At 42.2% G+C, this 20266-nt stretch overlaps 1 protein-coding gene across 1 annotated transcript in view; it reads right to left on the bottom strand.

The window, feature by feature from the left end:
• Window positions 1–452: 452 nt before the first annotated feature.
• AVIL (advillin) overlaps window positions 453–20266 on the bottom strand; it is a 47005-nt gene continuing 27191 nt past the window's right edge. Inside the window, exons 11-20 of the mRNA XM_058168846.1 lie at window positions 20123–20223; window positions 17398–17535; window positions 15228–15386; window positions 11501–11680; window positions 10757–10902; window positions 9317–9461; window positions 6031–6219; window positions 4861–4929; window positions 2460–2570; window positions 453–966 (exon numbers count right to left, since the gene is read on the bottom strand). Coding sequence (XP_058024829.1) covers window positions 853–966; window positions 2460–2570; window positions 4861–4929; window positions 6031–6219; window positions 9317–9461; window positions 10757–10902; window positions 11501–11680; window positions 15228–15386; window positions 17398–17535; window positions 20123–20223 — 1352 coding nt within the window. The 3' untranslated portion in view covers window positions 453–852. The remainder of the gene's footprint in view (window positions 967–2459; window positions 2571–4860; window positions 4930–6030; window positions 6220–9316; window positions 9462–10756; window positions 10903–11500; window positions 11681–15227; window positions 15387–17397; window positions 17536–20122; window positions 20224–20266) is intronic.

Genomic DNA, 20266 nt, shown 5'->3' with positions numbered 1-20266 from the left:
TACTCAAAATTTCCTCTACCAGTTCTCTGAACTGCTCAAAATTTCCACTAGCGGTTCTCCAGAACCTGTCAGAACCTGCTGGATTTCACCCCTGACTTAGACTTATATACCGCTTCAAAGTGCTTTTACAGCACTCTCTAAGCGGTTTACAATGTCAGCATATTGCCCCCAGCAATCTGGGTCCTCATTTTACCTCAGAAGACTGGAAGGCTGAGTCAACCTTGAGCCGGTCAGGATCAAACTTCTAACAGTGAGCTGAATTAGCCTGCAATACTGCATTCTAACCATTGTGCCACCACCGTTCCTAACCAGCATAATCATTAGGAATAATGGGAGTTGTAATCCAAGAATGCCTGAAAGGTCTCCCTTTCACAGTTCTAATATTCCTTGAAAATATACACGGGTCAGAGCAAATATTCACATATTTAATGATGGTCATGTAAACGGTACATGCTTCAAAGCAGCAGCCCTGCCAAAAAGCTTGGATTTCCAGGGGTCAACCCAGCTGCTATTTATAGGGTAGATATTTGCCCAAAGCACAGCCCCAATTACTAGTGTATCTGCCAAGTTTCAGCCATTCAGTTTACTTCATAAGCAGTGAGTTTTCTGCTAACAAAGGCTTGTTAGAGAGTGGGTAGTAGATGACAGCGGGGAAAATAAACTTCCTGGACAGCAGCAGCTCTTAATAGATTAAAACAACTTTCTGAATGTACTTAGGCCCAATATGGATACACTCTTTAAAAAAACAGACAGCTCCTGAAGCAAGCTGCTTCTGGACTTGGCTCCTTCTCGAATGCAAGAGAAAGATGGTTCTCATTTTCGAGTTTGAGAAATGATATATTTTCTTTTTCTTCAGAAAAGACCCCTTTCTTTTTTCATGTGAAGTTGCTTCCAAGTAGGAAGGGTAGCAAACTTTTCCCGGGGGATTCCAAAGACTCTCATAAAATCATCATCTGACAGGAAATTCTATGGATGGGGGGAAAATAACAACGGATGAGTAAGAAGGATGAGGCTGAAGCAGAGTGTAGAAACAATGGGATTTCTCCCAATTCGGTTAAAATTAGCTCTACAGATCCCACCAGACTAAATTAATCATGCCAATTGCTTTTGAGCAATTATTTTAATTACAGGAAGAAACCACACTGGATAGTCTATATTCTATTGAAACGTAAAGGGCTTACCACACTGAACGTTATGCAATCAAAAACATAGCTTGATGCTGTTTAGAACAGGGGTCTCCAACCTTAGCAACTTGGCTGAGGAACTCTGAGAGTTGAAGTCCACAAGTCTTAAAGTTGCCAAGGTTGGAGACCCCTGGTTTAGAATATGGTTATCATGAGAAATCTTTGGCAAAGGACTAAAAAATGGATTGAGGCAGTGGCGAAATCTGAACCAGTTTACTACCGGTTTGCTGGCTGAGTATGTGCGCTACGTGCCAAATTCGGCCGAATAGGTTGTAAAAAAATGCTTTAAAAAGTAAAAAGAAAAGGCTTTGACAATCGCGCGGCTCAGCTGTGATCGTCAGAGTCTCTTTTTTTTAACCTTTTAAAATAATTTTTTAGAACCTATTCCTACCATTCGGGCGTGAAAAACGAGCGAGCCTGAAAGAAGTGGCAAGTGGGTGACCGGGTGATTGGGTGGGCGTGGGAGGGGGACAGGGATTTTTGCTATCGGTTCTCCGAACCACCCGCTGCCATTGCTACCGGATCAGCTGATCCGGTCTGAACTGGGAGCACTTCATCCCTGGAGGTAATGATAAAAGAATTAACAGGTGCTGTCCTAGTTATTTAACTGCAGGCTGACTATATAAGAGGGAAAAATTAGCCTTCAATGAGAGAGTTAGGGCTAGAATCCTTCCTGATATGCTAATTTTGTAGATGAATGAGAACTGGGGAGATATACTTGGCACTGAGTTGCAATTCAAGCTTCTGAAATCCCTATTTGGGGGAGGGCGTGTGTTTTAAGTCCAGGTTTATCTCTGTTTATGATTTCAGAAGCCTGGCATGTTACCAGGTATAATCCAAAATATTTAGAGCTGATTTGTGCAGCCATGGGAATTAGGAATATACTACCTGCAAGTCTAAAATGATCAATCCTGCCTCTCAGTTTTAAAACAACAGGCATGTCTTTATGGAATCTATGAGGGTAAGTCTGGTTACTTTTCTCAGCCCATGGCAGTGGTAAAATCCAATTTTTTTTTTTACTACCAGTTCTGTGGGCGTAGCTTGTGGGCGTGGTGTGGCTTGATGGGTGTGGCAAGGAAAGGATACTGCAAAATCTCCATTCCCTCCCCATCCTGGGAAGGGTATTGCAAAATCTCCATTCCCACCCCACTCTGGGGCCAGCCAGAGGTGATATTTGCCGGTTCTCTGAATTACTCAGAATTTCCGCTACCGGTTCTCCAGAACTTGTCAGAACCTGCTAGATTTCACCCATGGCAAATGCTCGATAGGACTCACCTCCTTCTTAGCAGGATCCACATCTTTGGGTAAGTCCTCCAAGCTGGAGAGCAGAACTTCTAGAGAATAGATTGCACTCTTGCTGCTACTCAGGGTCTCAAGTCGGTCATCCTAAACAGAGCAGAACAAATCCTTAAAAGCTTGCTGAAAATTTTTATCTCCTGGACCTCATATCCTCAAAAGAAGGGGAACTAAAACCCGCAGATTTCCCTGCTAGAATGGTTTTCCAAAACATCTAGAGCAGTGATGGCTAACTTTTTCGGCACCAAGTGCCAAAAGCGCACACCCATAATGCAATGCACGCACAACACCAACACCACCCCGCATGTTCCCGCTCCCCGGACATGACCCCCACATGCAACCCCATGCATATGTGCGCAACCCCCATGGGTGTGCCCTACCCCTTGTGCATGTGCACATGTCTCCCGCATGTGCCCCAACCCCCACGCAGAGACCCAAAAACAAGCTTGCCAGTGAGAGGCACGCACACATGCACGACGAAGCTGAGATGGGGCGACGGCTCGTCTGCCTGCAGAGAGGGCTCTGCATGCCACCTGTGGCAGGTGTGCCATAGGTTCGCCATCATGGATCTAGAGGTTTTTGGCAGGACATTCCATAGCAGGGAAATGACACCTGTGGCCTCTCCAGATGAAACCCTAGATAACAATCAATGGTAAATGAGGCTGGAAATTGTAGGTAAACAGATGGAGGGTCACAGATTCCCCATCCCTCTTCTAGCCTGATGTTTGCTGGTGCTCTCTTTGGCAAAGATTTAGTCATATCTCATCGTTAAATACCAAACAGCTTAATTTAAAGAGTAAGAATTACCTTTTCTACCCCGTGTTCTCTCAGCGTTTTAGGTATGCAATGTTTTCTCCTGCTGATTGGGGACAAGTTGTGCCTGATGCAGAGATTAGGCAGAGCAGCTGGTCCCCAGTAAAGGTGTTTGGGGGGGAAAATAACAATGAACTATGTAGGACAGTGGTGGCGAACCTATGTCACGCGTGCCAGAGGTGGCACTCAGAGCCCTCTCTATGGGCATGCGCACGGTTGCCCTAGCCCCATGATGGCGAACCTATGGCATGCGTACCACAGGTGGCACGCGGAACCATATCTGTGGGCACACGAGCGGTGCCCTAGCTCAATTCCAGCAGGCATGCGTGCACCGGCCAGCTGATTTTCGAGCCTTCCGGGCCCATCAGAAGTCAGGAAACAGCCTCTGGAAGGGGGGAAGGCTGTTTTCACCCTCCCCAGGCTCCTAGAAAGCGTCTGGAGCCTGGGGAGAGTGAAAAATGGACCTACTTGGCCCATCGTGCCATTGTGTGCCAAAAGTAGGGGGAGCGTGGGGGGCCATACGCGCATGCGCAGGGGGTGGGGTGCATTGAATTATGGGTGTGGGCACGCACATGCGGTACCCCCCCCCCCGGACTTGCCCCACTTTTGGCACGCGACAGCAAAAAGGTTAGCCATCACTGCCCTAGCCCATCACATTTCTCCCGCAGGAGGGAGAGAGAGAGGGAGGGAGGGAGGGAGGGAGGGAGGGAAAGAGAGAAATGATATTACACAAGTTTTCAAAATATTTCAAAAGCAGGAAAAAAATGAAGGGGCATGAAAGTGCATTTATCATATTTTTCTTAGAACAATTAGCTGAACTCTGCCTCGTTTATCATTGTTTTAGGTAGTAAAACCTCATTATTCAGGTTAAATTGCCATGTTGGCACTTTGCAATAAATAAGAGGGGTTTTGGGTTGCAGTTTGGGCACTGGGTCTCTATAAGGTTTGCCGTCACTGATGTGGGATGTTATGAAAACCCTTCCCTGAAAATAGATCCTTTGGTCTTAACAGGAGGTTTACATTATTCTATCACTGCCACCATCTTTGAGCAGCACACAAGCTTCTGCCCAGGAAACTCAAAAACATGTCATCAATCCAAAGTCTTCTCCACTGAGGTACTGAAAAAGCTAAGAGGAGATGGGTAGAGGAAGGTGAATAGAAGCGCACGAGCCCAGTGTGCTACATTGATTTATAAGGCTGCAGGATGGAGTATGTAATGTGACCGGAGCTCATAGGCAAATCATGTTTTCAGTTTCCAGTATTTCCTGTTTGAAGGATCTTGGGAAGCAGTTTCTGAGAAAGCCTCTCTATCCAAGGCCATGGAGAGCTACTATGGAAAATACAGGAATGTATCAACTCGGATCACATATGTTCCTTCGGTATAATGCCTGGTATCTTTTGGGCACCAAAAGGGCTTAGCAACATCTGAAGGACCACTACTTTTCTACTTCTGGGCTCATAGGATCACTGACTGGATACGACTGAAATACAGCAGCTTCTAATTTCTTTTCCCACCAATTGCTTAACCATAGGCAGCGGTTCTCCCAGTATAAGCAAACTCACTTACACCTGCGATTCTGATAACATCATTGGCATCTCTGAGTTCCTTCTTCAGCTGCTCGTATGTCTTCCCTTCCTGCAAAAAGCACAAAAGCCCATCACTTAAGAGAGTTTATTTCACCATTAAATATGCGTGCTGGGAACTGTAAACTTGTGATGTACACACGGAGGAGAGTCACTCTCAACTGTAAACTGGGAAGTTGAGAAAATCTGTCTACCAATCTGCACTGCACCCTGGTCATACCACACCGGTTCGAGAGGTGCTTTAAATGCCCTTCCTCCCATTGAAAAGAATGGGAAGGAGGAATGTCTGCTGCCTTGGCAAGTACCTTATTACAAGAGTATTATATTGGAATGATAAGAAGTATATTCACCCTTGGAATGTTCAATATAGCTATCAAATGTTGTATTAGGTTTGGAATAAATTATTTTTCAACATTAAATGGAGAAATTCTATGTTCACCAAACAAAATTTGCTATGGTTTATATAGGTATAGAGCACTGCACACCTGAACAACTAGACACAAGGACAGTTTTTCCCCGAACGCCATCACTTTGCTAAACAAATAATTCCTTCAACACTGTCAAACTAAATCTGCACTATTATTAATCTTCTCATCATTCCCATCACTCATCTCCTTCCACTTATGACTGTATGACTGTAACTTTCTCGCTTGTATCCTTACGATTTATAGTGATATTGTTTCCTGATTGCTTATTTGTACCCCATGACTATCATTAAGTGTTGTACCTTATGATTCTTGATGAACGTATCTTTTCTTTTATGTACACTGAGAGCATACTGTATGTATCAAGACAAATTCCTTGTGTGTCCAATCACACTTGGCCAACAAAAAATTCTATTCTATTCTATCCTATCCTATCCTATCCTATCCTATCCTATCCTATCCTATCCTATCCTATCCTATCCTATTCTATTCTATTCTTAATATGGTACTAATAATACTCTGAGGGAGATGGGTGGTTCTTAAATATGATAAATAAATAGATAAATAAATATTTATTAAACTAAATGTCCAAATACACAAAATATGTACTTTATTCATTTTAAAAAGTCATATGCTGATGGGCTTCTAATTAAATATTCCAGGGCTGAGGTAATAATCCTCAAAAATAAGACACAGTGTGTTTTAGATATGCTATAGTTTTCACTTACGCTCCATTTGTTAGGATCCCAAGCCAGGAACCAGCCAGTGAAGTTGGGTGGTTCAAAACCTTGCTTAATCACTAGGATGGGAGTATCAACCTCCCTCCCACTAGGATGGGTTTGCAGATATTCCTGAGCAGTTGTCAATGCCTCCTTCTTCTCAACCTCATTGGCTTCTTTGCCAACCCACATGAACACCTGAGGAGGGGGAAAGGGGAGAAGAGCAGCAGTTTTCAAGTAACTTGAGTGAAAGACCACACTTTTAGCTTGGAAATGGTGAGAGTTAGGAACTCTTCTGCTGAAACAAGACTCTAACTAGACGTGAGTTTTAAAGCCTGTTAAGTTTTAGGACCAGTCCTGTAGGAAGACTTTACAATAGTCTATTGTAGTAAAAAAAAATTAGAAGAATCTCTTCTAATTCTAACATCTCTTCTCACTAATACATTTTATTAAAAGGCACAATAGTTAGCTCACATCAGCAAATACATAGATGGGTACACTAAAACAGCATTTAAATTGGGAACTGATGAGGGGAATACAGGTTGATTATATAGGTTGGTTACAGATTACATATGAGACCAATTCCTAGTATCTTATCGATTACCAATTCTGTTAAAATTCCCTGGTGTTTGTTGAAACATTGAGATAAATCTCTAAGTAACCCTTTGGAAAAATAGCACAACTGAATGAGTGTTTGCTGAACTCACATACATCAAAAGATTTCAGGCTATTTTTTTCCCCCTCCCTTCCAGAGGTGGGATCCACTTACCAGTTCGCAATGGGAGTGTATGCGCAGATCACCCATGATGTCAGGGTGGGTGGGCGGAGCTTCCCACCGGTTTTACTACTGGTTCTATAGAACCGGACCGGACCAGGAACAACCCACCACATGCTCCCTTCCCTACCTCATTCACACTTAAATCCTACATCTGCCTAGCTACCATATGCTGAGATTGCAGGAAAATCTGAAGGGACCACAACTTCCTCATTCACAGTCAATAAAAATACTTTCCCCAAGTTTAATATTTTTCCAGTCAGCTGTCCCAAGTTAGCTGAAGGGCCATCAGTTGTGAACTCTTGTGAAAGGTTATGTTGACCTTCTCTTAAACTTAGGGAGCAGGGCCATAGTTCATTTCCAAAGAAGCAGTTGTGTGGAGATGTGGAGATACAAGCCTAGCACAATTCTCTGGAAAAAAAATTTTTTTTTCCTCCCTGAATCATTCATTCACTCACTCCCTGAAATGAGATGGGTGTCATATAAAAATAAAATCATGTGGCAGATGCTGAGGGCAGCTATAAGGAAAGATATGGAGGCTTTAAAGAATCGCAAGCAGGGACGGTCTTTGCCCTACCACATAGTTCAAAACATGGTTTCCATTGACTGAATGCAGTAGAAATGTCCATGCTATGCCACACTACAGGTAGTCCTCGACTTACGACCACAATTCAGTCCAAAATTTCTGTTTCTAAGCGAGACAGTGGTTAAGTGAGTTTTACCCCATTTTTACCCCACCTTTCTTGCCACGGTTGTTAAGTGACTCACTGTAGTTGTTAAATTAGTTGCACGGTTATTAAGTGAACTTGGCTTCCTCACTGACTTTGCTTGTCAGAAGGCCGCAAAAGGGGATCAAGTGACCCGGGGACACTGCCATCATTACCAATATGAGTCGGTTGCCAAGTGTCTGCATTTTGATCACGTGATCGTGGGGATTCTAAGTGTGAAAACTGGTCATAAGTCACTTTAATCAGTGCCGTCACTAAATGAACGGTTGTAAGTCAAGGACTATCTGTATAAAGAGTCCAACTTCCTTCTTAGAATCTATCAGTTGGTCTTGTAAAACTTTAGAAGCACAAAAAAACAGTGACAGCTACACCCTGCCCTAGTCAGTCATGGATATATTAACGCAGTTACCTAGAAATGTAATATGCTATGGCTATTTTCATTGTATATCGTGTTTGTCCTTCATGACACCTATGTCAGAAAAGCTGTTTTTGTTACCTTAGAAGCATAACATTTTGAGCATAAGGCTGATTCTCGGTCAGGCTAACCCACCTCCCTTTCCATCCCCTTCTAAATAGCTGGCATTTGAGAACTGAGGCTGTCTGCTATTCAAGGTTGTACTCAGTCCTTAACACTAATATTCATTAAAGGCCTTATCCTCCATAATTTTGTGAGTCCCCTCAAGTCCATCCAAGCTTGTAGGCATCAATATTGCTTAATACAATGTAAGCCGCCCTGAGTCTTCGGAGAAGGGCGGGATATAAATGCAATATATATATATATATATATATATATATATATATATATATATATATATATATATATATATATCTTGTGACATGATCTTTTAGTTAAACAGAGGTACATTACAAAGCCCCTCGCATGTAGCTTCAGTGCAGTGAAGCACACTGCATGCTCTAGATGGGAATATTTGAACATTGGAGTTCATAATTTTGCTTTTCTGCTTTTACCCTGTTTCCCTGAAAATAAGACCTCCCTGGATAATAAGCCCAATCAGGCTTTTGAGTGCATGTGATAAAATAAGCCCTCCCCAAAAAATAAGCCTTCCCTGAAAATATTTAAAGGCATGCACAGCCGGTCTCCGCCATTTCCTCTGGTTGCTTGCCACGCAAACACCACGAGATGAAGCGAGGCCGGAAGGGGGGAAGGGAGGGGCGGAACATGCCCCATGCACCTCACACGCCCTTACCTAACGGCCGCTCCTACAACCCTAGCCACTGCGCCCCTTCTGTCATGCTAATGGCCGCCACAAAAGCCATTAGCGAAGAACAGAGAGGCGACAGCGGCGACGGGACATCTAGTCGCAGCCGCATGGCTGGGCTGACAGCATGGTGCAGAGTTCAGCATGGCTAGAAGAGCATGCACAGCCTGAGGAGTGAACAGTTGACGAGCGGCTGCATGAGGTCACCACGCTCATCGCCTCCTGCACCTCAAAAACAATAAGACCTCCCCAAAAATAAGGCCAAGCGCTTATTTTGGGGGTCAAAAGAAAATAAGACCCTGCTTATTTTCATGAAAACATGGGTAGCTAAATTTTCACCTCAACCTCTAAACTATTTATGCATCCATGTATCTATCTTCTATCTATCATCTATCTTTCAGGTATCTTAGAATATAATACACAACCCTCCAAAGCTAAAAGGAACTAAAGTGTCAAAGACTGCCTTTAAGTTTCTAATAAGCAAGATTAAAACATGAAGGAATCAGAGATATGCACATCTAAAAAATGTTAGAAGTTGAAAAGAAGGAGGTTTCCCTGCTCCCAAATATCACCTGGTCCCAAGTATCCAGCAACATAACATCACTTTCACTCAGATCATCTTGAGTAAAGTCAGTGATCTCAATGACCACAAAACGTCCAGTTTTGTTGGAGCATTCAAAAAGCCGTGGAGGATGATCAGGGATCTCTTGCTGCAGTCTATAAAACAAAGATGGATTAGGTGACTTAGATCCTTCAAGATGGGCAACCACTGAGGTTGCTAAACTGTCCCTGCAGATCCACCCAACTCTACCAAGTAAATGATGAACCTTGGAAGCATCCACAAGAATGTCTGGAGTTCTTGCTTTTCTTTGAGCATTTATCCTTCAAAAGTGCTACCAAATCCTTAAAATCAACGTGACAAGGCTCCCAGTAAAATACACTTAAATATTTGAGTTAGTGTACAAATGCACAAATTCAAACATCAAACATAAACATTTAACTCAAAAAATTATACAGTAATAACTAGTAGCTGTAGAAATAATTTCATCTTATGAGTTAAAGGCCCAGTTAAAGACCCTATATAAAAAAAATGGCCTTTTTGGAAGATTTCACACTAGGCTTAGTGAACATTGTGAAGAAGGCCAAAATATTAATGATTGAGATAAAAGTCATTAGAGTGTTGCAGTGGCCTAGAGGTGGAGCTCTCACCTCACAATCAGGAGGCTGTGAGTTCAATCCTAGGTAGTGGCAGTTACAGGGGTGAAATCTACTTACCTTCCTTTACCAGTTCGGAAGTACACGCGCCACTCGCGTGCGTGTCACATGCACATGCAGACCTTCTGTGCATGAACAGAAGGTAAAAAACACATTACTTCCTGGTTAAAATCAGGAAGTAATGACACCCGGGGGGAACGGTGGCTCAGGGGCTAAGACAGCTGAGCTTGTCGATCGAAAGGTCGGCAGTTCGGCGGTTCGAATCCCTAGTGCTGCTGTATAATGGGGTGAGCTCCCGTTACTTGTCCCAGCTTCTGCCAACCTAGCAGTTTCGAAAGCACGTAAAAATGCAAGTAGAAAAAATAGGGACCACCTTTGGTGGGAAGGTAACAGCGTTCCGTGCACCTTTGGTGTTGAGTCACGCTGGCCACATGACCACAGAGACGTCTTCGGACAGCACTGGCTCTTCGGCTTTGAAACGGAGATGAGCCCCCTAGAGTTGGCAACGACTAGCACGTATCTGCGAGGGGAACCTTTACCTTTACCTAATGACACCCAGGCAGATGGGCGGAGCTTTGCTCCACCATCGTTACCAGGATCGCCAAACTACTAGTCACGATCGCTACCAGTTCGCACGATCTGATCCGATCCAGGAGCATTTCACCCCTGGGCAGAATGTGAAAATATCTGCTACGAACTCTGCATTGGTGACAGGAAGGGCATCTGGCCAGTAAACACTCAGCTCCAAGGGATTACGGGGTCATTAAAAGACAAAAAAAATTAATAGCAGTCATTACTTTTTATCACTTGAATAAGGGGCTTTGCCTCCGAGCAACTCCCAAAATTCAGCCGGTTCTTGTCCCTCAGCCACAGTTTCTTGAAGTCCATCACAGATAATAGCAGCCAGCTCCTTAGCCATTTCTCGTTCATCTCCACTAGAACCCTGGCATGAAAACCACAGAAGTGGGAGAAAAACCACAGAGAAGTAGAGCCATTGGGTAGAAATACTATCCACTTTCATCTCTCCTCAAACTTTCTTAAATAAGATATCTATGAATTCTCCCTCTTCCCTAAAAGCCTAGAGTCTGCGTGCCAAATAATCATTTTATTTTCATTGTGCATGTATGAATGCATACCATTCTTTCTGATGTAAAATAGAAAAATGAAGGCCATTAACTTGGAAGTTAATGGAAAGCTAATGTAGACCAGTGGTGGATTTTAAAAATTTTTACTACTGGTTCTGTGGCTGTGGCTTGGTGGGCGTGGCATGGCTTGATGGGCGTGGCAGGGGAAGGATACTGTAAAATCTCCGTTCCCACCCCACTCCAGGGGAAGGTTACTGCAAAATCCCCATTTCTTCCCGATCAGCTGGGACTTGGGAGGCAGAGAACAGATGGGGGCGGGGCCAGTCAGGATTTTTACTACCGGTTCTCCGAACTACTCAAAACTTCCCTTACCGGTTCTCCAGAACTGGTCAGAACCTGCTGAAACCCACCTCTGATATAGACATTTTCTCCAGCTCCTAAAGCTCTTGGTCTCACCTTGCCATACCATAGGAAATGGTCTCCCTGTGTCTTAAGCAAGAAGACATCATTGGAATTGAGAGAGGCAGCAGAAGCCGGCACCTCCACTGCTTTTCTGTTGAAAATCTCTATTCCACGGATCTGGAAGAGCCTCACAGGGGGTTCCAATTCATTTCCGTCTTTCCTGGATGTCCCGCCCTGCAGAGAATGTGACAAAAAGGCAGAACAAACCAACTTTTCTGCAAACCAAATTGGTAATGCAAAATGTATCCTCCAGACAGGGGAGAAATCCAATTTTTTTTACTACCGGTTCTGTGGGCGCGGCTTGGTGGGGATGGTATGGCTTGGTGGGCATGGCAGGGGAAGGATACTGCAAAATATCCATTCCCACCCCACTCTGGGGCCAGCCAGAGGCGGTATTTGCCAGTTCTCCAAACTACTCAACATTTCTGCTACCGGTTCTCCAAAACCTGTCAGAACCTGCTGGATTTCACCCCTGCCTCCATGTGGTTTTTGACCAATTTCCATCAGCACAGCTAATGGCAAAGGATTCTGGGAGTTGTAGGTTGAAACATCTGAAAGATACCATGTAAATTAGACTTTTATTATTAAGATGATCTGCAGTTTTGTTTGGCTGAATAATTTTCATTTATCATGCAAATCACTGGAAGACTTGAAGGACCAGGTTAGGTTATTCTAGGGAAAATCTGTGTAGTAACTAAAGGATCAACATTGGCTTGATGGCAGATAGTCAATCAAAACTTAATAACAAATATTTCAGGATGGAATGATATTATGACTTTTCAAATTTTTTCTGTAATGATTTTCCAATGTGATTGGAATTATGCAATATTTTCACCACATATGGAAGAAGGATCCAGTCTGTTTATTGCATTCCCAACATTTCAGGGAAAGAGAACTGCTAATTTTAATAACTGTAACTGGAATAGTTGGAGTAAATGTAATACTTTTTCTGTTCCCACTGCTCCATCTCTATTAGCATATTCAACTTTTCCATCCATTTAATCATATCATCTTTGACTTGTTCAGATTCTGAGACGTCTCTTACTATATTTCACTGTGCTTAACAAATGTTGAATATTATGAATTAGAAGATTTTTCGGATTCTCAAAATTCCCTTTTGTTTCCCTAATTCTTTGTTGCTGAGCTGTTTATCTGAAGGTATTGAAATCAGTGAAAGTGTGGATAGCAAAAGACTCAAAAATCTTTAATGCTGTCCTGTTCATAATAAAATCTTTCAATCTGAACAAATCATTGTCTTTCTATTTCTTTAGTATCTTCCTCAACACAGACATTCATAGGCAAGAAGGGGAATCTCTGAGTTTATTCCTTTCCTGTATTTTTCCCAGGCATTCAATAAGTTACTTAATAACAGAATAACAGAGTTGGAAGGATCCTTGAAGGTCTTCTAGTCCAACCCCCTACTATTTCAAATGGCTGTCCCATCCCTTCTTAAAATCCTGAGGTGTTCAGATAACCTCTGAAGGCAAGTTGTTCCTCTGATTAATTGTTCTCACTGTCAGGAAATTTTTCCTTAGTTCTAGGTTTGTTCTCGCCTTGATTAATTTCCACCCATTGCTTCTTGTCCTGCCATATGTAATCTCTTGAAAATAACTTATTTTTGTTTGTGTCAACTCAGATGTATCTGTGCGTCCTCTCTGGAAGATCTGCCTCTTCCACAGACATGACGGAATGAAAAATACATAAGACCCATTCTGGACTCCATTAGTCAAGATAGGAATACAAGGTGAGGCCTTAGCAGGGGTTCTTAGCCATTTTTCCCCCCAATAATTGTTTTGCAAGAAACAATTGTTGCTATTTCTCAATCTTATTTAGAGCCTGAATGTCAGAGGCACCTAATTTGAGGCTACTGAGGGAAGTCACCCCTCCTAGAAGAATGAAATATTTTGAGAAATATTTAAAAAGGCAAAATATTATATTTCCCTAAAGGAGAAACATGTTTCTAAAGACAGAAACCTGCTCCCTGCCCCCAGCAGATATTTGGTGCCGGTTAAGAAAGACTGGGCCATCCTATTTACAAGACAAAAGACCTTCAGCTGCAAGGTGATGGGATTAAGACATGACCCTCCAGGACATAATAGGATTATCTAGCAGCAGGGCTCACTGGGTTGCAAAATCTCCTAAAGACATTACATCACACCAAGCTTCAACCAAACTTCTCAGATAGCCTACCGGGTTAGCTAAGACCCCTACAACAGCCAATAGAATACATGTTCTTGCACAGGAACAGGAAGTTCAAGTTCAAAGCCCAAGAGAAGGTATAAATATCCCTCACTCTCCACTCCATGTGGTCAGCTGCCCAGAACCACCCATGTGCTTCTGTTTCACCATTAAACCCTCTTTCCAATCAGCCTCCATGATTCCAGGGTCTTTCTCCCAGCTTGGAACTGAATCAGATGGATATTTCTCCCAATACTACTATATCATTTCCTTTATACAGCATGGTTCCCCCCCATCTCCTTGTTTCTGTCCAGGAGCAAAACAGAGTCAAAAAGCAAACGTAACAAACTCATTATCCATAAAATGTCATCTGGTATTTCTCTCATGATCCTTTTCAGAGAAGCCTAAAATATTACCTAAAATTGCAGATTTTATTTGACTAGGGGTTGGATTTGTTTTGTTTATTTGCTTGTTTTGTTGTTCCCATTGTCCATTAAAACATACTCTGAACCTAGCAGTCAGCATTGTTTTGAGTTCAGACTGTAAGGAAACCTAACTCTAAGTAGCGATTTTCCACCTCAGAATGTTTTTTTCCCCTGCAGTAAAAATGAGATAAAATGGAAATGGATGAGGCCCACTATATTTAAAAAGGCACCCCACCCTATTTTCAGTCAGGACTTCAAAGGCTTCTAATCCTAAATTCACATTTTATTCAATGTGGCTGTTTCCATAGGTTTTCCAACTGAATCAAAATAGAAAGGTAAGGTCTCCAATTATCAATATTATGGCACTCTGAATTTGACTCTTATTTTGATTCTAGACTCCAAGAAAGTCTAATCCTAAACTAAGGGCTGATTCTCCTCTCACTGTCAGTTTCTAGACATAGAATAACAGAGTTGGAAGACACCTTGGAGATCATCTAGTCCAGCCCCCTGCTCAAGCAGGAGACCCTGCACCATTTCAGACAAATGGTTGTCCAATCTCTTCTTGAAAGCCTCCAGTGATGGAGCACCTACAATTTCTGAAGCCAAGCCAGTCCACTGGTTGTTTGTTCTTACTGCTAGGAAATTTCTCCTTAATTCTAGGTTGCTTCTCTCCTTGTATTAATTTCCATCCATTGCTTCTTGTCTTGACTTCTGGTGCTTTGGAAAATAGGTTGACCTATTCTTTGTATATTCTTTGTAGAAGCCCCTCAAATATTGGAACACTGCTATCATCTAATCCTTTTCAAAGACAAGACATACCCAGTTCCTGCAAGCATATGTTTTATGATTGCCCCCTAATCATTTTTTGTTGCTCTTCTTTTCACTCTTTCAAGAATCCCAACACCTTTTTTTTATATTGTGGTGACCAATACTGGATGCAATATTCCAAGAGTGGCCTTACTAAAGGTTTTGTAAAGTAGTATCCTGTCCTCTAATCATCTTGGTTGCTCTTTTCTGCACTTTTTCTAGAGTCTCATTATCTTTTTTATTGTGTGGTGACCAAAACTGGGTACAGTATTTTTGTGGGAGAGCAGATGCTGCATAAACCTGTTTCCTACCTCAAAGATAGCAAGCTGGCCTTTGAAGATGGCCAGGAAGTGACGTGGCTCCTTGCCCATATTCACTCGGACCTGCACAGGTTCCCCATTGTATCGTTGATCCATTTGCACTGCAAGATAAGCCGAGGCAGCAAGCTCATCCACTGTTGTATGGCGTCCCTGATAACATTGAGAAAACACTACATGGTTTAATTGAAAAGGAATTATGGCTGCTATTGTCGTTTTACACTTACAGTACACATTGGTTAAGAATCACCACTTGTATTCTCATTAGCAGTCTTGGAGTTAGACTGGCGAGATCTGGGTTCAAATCTCCATTTAGCCTTGGCTGATGGTAACATCAGGATCTCTCTGTCTAATCTACTTCACAAAACTTTTTATCTTATGTAGGTGAAATCTCTACCTGTCTACCTAAGCTTGTTATGGAGAGATTTGGATTCAGATTTTATAAGAATAGGTACTAACACCTTGGATGAATCGCAAGGGATGATATAAATCTACTTCACAAGCAAGTAATAACATCTTTCTCTCCAGCTAGCTTTGAAATTTCAGTTGTAAAACACTATGATGATATATCTGTGGCGATTCTCAGTCTCTATGACTTCATCATAACTGAGACAGCTATGATGAAATCGGCAAACTTGGAAAGGGGTGATCCAATTGCTTAACATAGTGTAAGCCGCCCTGAGTCTTCGGAGAAGGGCGGAATATAAATGTAAATAAAAATAAAAAAAATAAAAAAATAAAATTTTCTGTCCTCATATCAATTGTTGCACTGAAATACTGACATTTATCCTTATATTTTCTCCCCCACTGCTAAAAACATGGGAGTGGGGGGGGGGAGGATTAGAACAAGGCAATGAAACATAAATCAAGGTCTGGACCTGTTCCTAAACAATCCGGCTCCAGTGCCATCTATATAGAGGACATTCTGTTGAAATTGCTAATATATATATATCGTGTACCTAGGAAGATGCGCAGAGGGTTCAAGGAAAAAAATCACTTTTTTAGCAGATTCTAGCACTACGTAAATATTCTCAGGCCTTGGAAAACAATTCTTTCATTGCCTAGCCCAAGGGTCTGCAAACTTGGCTCTTTTAAGACTTGCGGACTTCAACTCCCAGAGCTTTGCTGGCTGAAGAACTCTGGGAGTTGAAGTCCACAAGTCTTAAAAGAGCCAAGTTTGCAGACCCCTGGCCTAGACAGATCCAGTGCATAAGCCAGTGCTTCCTAATTTTTCCCCTTCATGACCCCAAAACCCTTAGCAGAATGTCCTTTTTACCCAATGTAGGGAAAACACTTTAAGTCAATCTAAATATCCCTATTGTGATAGGTTCATGTGTTGTTACCCAAACAAAACCCACTTTTATCCGATCTGGGATAATTGGAATGAGCAATAAGTAAATCTTGAAATGTCGTTCAATTGTATCAACTATGCGCAATTCAGTCCTGGCTTGAATTCAAAGAAATGGTTTGAACCTGTTAAGAATGTCTATGGAGATTCTCAGTCATTCAGGTCATGATTATCCCAATGGTGCTTTTTAAAAAGGCAAACTGGACTTTTTTGTTTTTTCCTTGAAGATGTTTCGCTTCTCACCCAAGACGCTTCTTCAGTTCAGAGCAAGAGCTTCTTGGATGAGAAGCGAAATGTCTTCAAGGAAGAAACAAGAAAGTCCAGTTGCTGTCACGGTTCTACGTAATACCCCCAACAGAATCAAAACTCCAAGGCAGGCATTTTGAATTTATTAGAGATGTGATATTGGCACATCTGGGAAAACCCAAATCTGAAAGCTTCCAGGTTTTCCCCACCCAAAGGAAGGTCAAAGTTCCTTCCCCTCCATCCACATGTACCAATCAGTCCAATCAGTCCAATGGTCAGTCCAATCAGTCAGTCCAATCAGTCCAATGGTCCAGTCAGGTCAGTGTCCCAACTGTAGTTGACTGCAGACGCCTCCCCAGGTGCAGGCTGAATGCCTTTAACTCCCAAGGGAAAAATGTTGTTATGACTACACACCCCACACTGTCTCCATTGCCCCCTCCCGTTCCCACAGCTTGCCCATCCACTGTTGTGGCAGCCCTGAAGACTCCAATTAAAAATGGCTCCAGGGGTGACAGTTGCCTTTTTGGGGACACCTGTTTAGAAGCTTTATATTTGAGATTCTACACCTACCTGCCAGATGTAAAGTATGTAATGTGGCTTATTTTTCAACTCATAGGTATACAGGATTAAATAGCAGTCTCCACCATAGAAAAACCCATGCCATTGTCTGTCCACTTCTACCAACTCCAGGTTCTCAATCCTCCAGATCTAGAGAGATGAAAAAAGGACAGGTGTAGCTGTTGTTGGGGGGGAAAAATGTGTAGCCTTTTTAACTTTTAACTTCTTGAGATGGATAATAATAATAATAATAATAATAATAATAATAATAATAATAATAATAAGAAGAAGAAGAAGAAGAAGAAGAAGAAGAAGAAGAAGAAGAAGAAGAAGAAGAAGAAGAAGAAGAAGAAGAAGAAGAAGAACTAGAACTACTACTACTACTACCAGAGTCAGGGGAAAAGACCTGGAAAAAATGACAAAATATCACAACCTGGCCATCAAAACAATGTGATTATAGATGAAACATGTAATAGTGATACACATTGTCATCGGAGCACTTGTTACCATGTCCAAGAATTGTATAAGATACATCAACAAATTGCAGCTTCCTGCAATAACAACAGTGGAACTGCAAAAAACTGTGCTACTTGGAACATCGTACATCTTAAGAAGGTACTTGGTTGATACCTAGGATGCTGGCAGCAACCCTTATCAACCATTAGCACTAATCAATGGTATTTGAATAGAATAGAATAGAATAGAATTTTTATTGGCCAAGTGTGATTGGACACACAAGGAATTTGTCTTGGTGCATATGCTCTCAGTGTACATAAAAGAAAAGATACGTTCATCAAGGTACGACATTTATAACACAATTGATGGTCAATATATCAATATAAATCATAAGGATTGCCAGCAACAAGTTATAGTCATACAGTCATAAGTGGAAAGAGATTGGTGATGGGAACTATGAAACGATTAATAGTAGTGCAGATTTGTGATGCATTTTTGAATGTTCAGTTGACTGAGTTTCGTGTTTAATGAATAAAGTAAATAATAATAATAATACATGAGGCATTTGCTTTGTGGATTGGTAGTTGAAATGGATGCACAACCTTATCTACATCTTTTGATCTACTAACATTTCAAGACCTGCATACCATAGATATTGTAGATATTTCCTATAGATCCTTACTTGTAATGAAAAAAACATATATGAAATGATAGAAAAGTGTGGGAAAGTTAGAAATTGATGATGACGATGACTGTGTCTGGACTTTCAGTAAAATTCTGTGAACAAGGCAGTGTGTTTGCACATTAATAGTTTCATCTGGAAGCACACCAGATTCCAGCAGGCATATATTTCACACTTCCGATTTTCTAGCATTTACGACCTAGCACATGTATAAGCACAGATATGGATCAGTGGTGGGATTCAAATCTTTTTACCATTGGCTCTGTGGGTGTGGCTTGGTGGGCATGGCATAGCTTGGGGTGTGTGGCTTAGTGGGCGTGGCTTGGTGGGCGTGGCAGGAGAAGGATACTGTAAAATCTCCATTCCCTCCCCACTCCAGGGGAAGGTTACTGCAAAATCCCCATTTCCTCCCGATCAGCTGGGACTTGGGAAGCAGAGAATAGATGGGGGCAAGGCCAGTCAGAGGTGGTATTTATTAGTTCTCTGAAGTACTCAAAATTTCTGCTACCAGTTCTCCAGAATTGGTCAGAACCTGCTGAAGCCCACCTCTGATATGGATCCCTCCAAATGTCAAAAGCTAAGAGACAAAGTCCTATTCTATAGTCAGTATATAATAGGAATGTAAAGGAGTCCCTGTGGATTTTACTTGGCTAGTCGTTGCTGACTATAGGGGCAGCATTGCTCATCTCCGTTTCAGGGAGCCAGCGCTGTCCAAAGATGTTTCCGGGGTCGGGTGGCCAGCATGATGTCACAGTGCGCTGTTACAGAGTGCAGAATATATAATGCCTGGCATGATAATGATGCTAAGTTGTGGCAGAATTTGCTATTCCCTATCAGAGATAGAATAGAATGAATGAGCTGGAAGGGACCTTGGAGGTCTTCCAGTCCAGCCCCTGCTCAAGCATGAGAACCTATGAAATCTCAGACAAGTGACTGTCCGGTCTCTTCTTAAAGACATCTAGTGATGGAGCACCCACAACTTCTGAAGGCAAGCTGTTCTATTGATTTATTGTCCTCACTGTTAGGAAATTTCTCCTTAATTTCAGGTTGCTTCTCTCTCAAGAAGATTTATCATATTTTTCGGAGTATAAGATGCACCTTAGTTTTTGGGGAGGAAAATAAGAAAAAAGCTGATTGGCAGGTGGATTGGCCTCCTGGAATACCACTCATCAGCTGTTCTCAGAGGTGAATTTTAGCAACAGGTTCCTTGGTTGTGAGCTTTGTGTCTTGCTTTTTTTTTTTTTTGCTTTTTTTTTCTGCCTCTGAAACTCCATTTTAGAAAAAACTGTTTTCTGCCTCTGAAAGTCTCCAAAACAGAACTTCAGAAAAAAAGCCTCTGAAGCTCTGTTTGGGGGCTTCTTTTCTGATGCTTCTTTCAGCCTCTGAAACTTCCATTTGAGAAGCTGGGTGGGGCTACATTCGGAGTATAAGACGCACCCAGATTTTCACCCTCTTTTTTGGGGGAAAAAGATGCGTCTTATATTCCAAAAAAATATGGTAATTTAAGAAAGTGGGGGAGGGAGTCGGGTTATATTCGCAAGAAAGTCAACTGAGAGAATCCAGAATTCCACAGCAGAAACCAGAAATTGTAACTCTTACCTCAACGCTTCCTTCCCCATCATCTACCATCCTCTCCTGGGCTGCCAGCTGTGGCGAAGCATGCAAGGCAGTAACGTCAAATCTCTCCTGGCTCACCTTAGCTTGAAAAGAAGGATGAGATCATTCAGACCAGAGCTCTGTGAG

This window comes from Ahaetulla prasina, chromosome 2 (genome assembly GCF_028640845.1).
Source record: "Ahaetulla prasina isolate Xishuangbanna chromosome 2, ASM2864084v1, whole genome shotgun sequence".
In the NCBI taxonomy this organism is placed as follows: Eukaryota; Metazoa; Chordata; class Lepidosauria; order Squamata; family Colubridae; genus Ahaetulla; species Ahaetulla prasina.
Note: the sequence above shows the minus strand (reverse complement) of the source record. Positions and strands in the feature narration are given on the sequence as shown.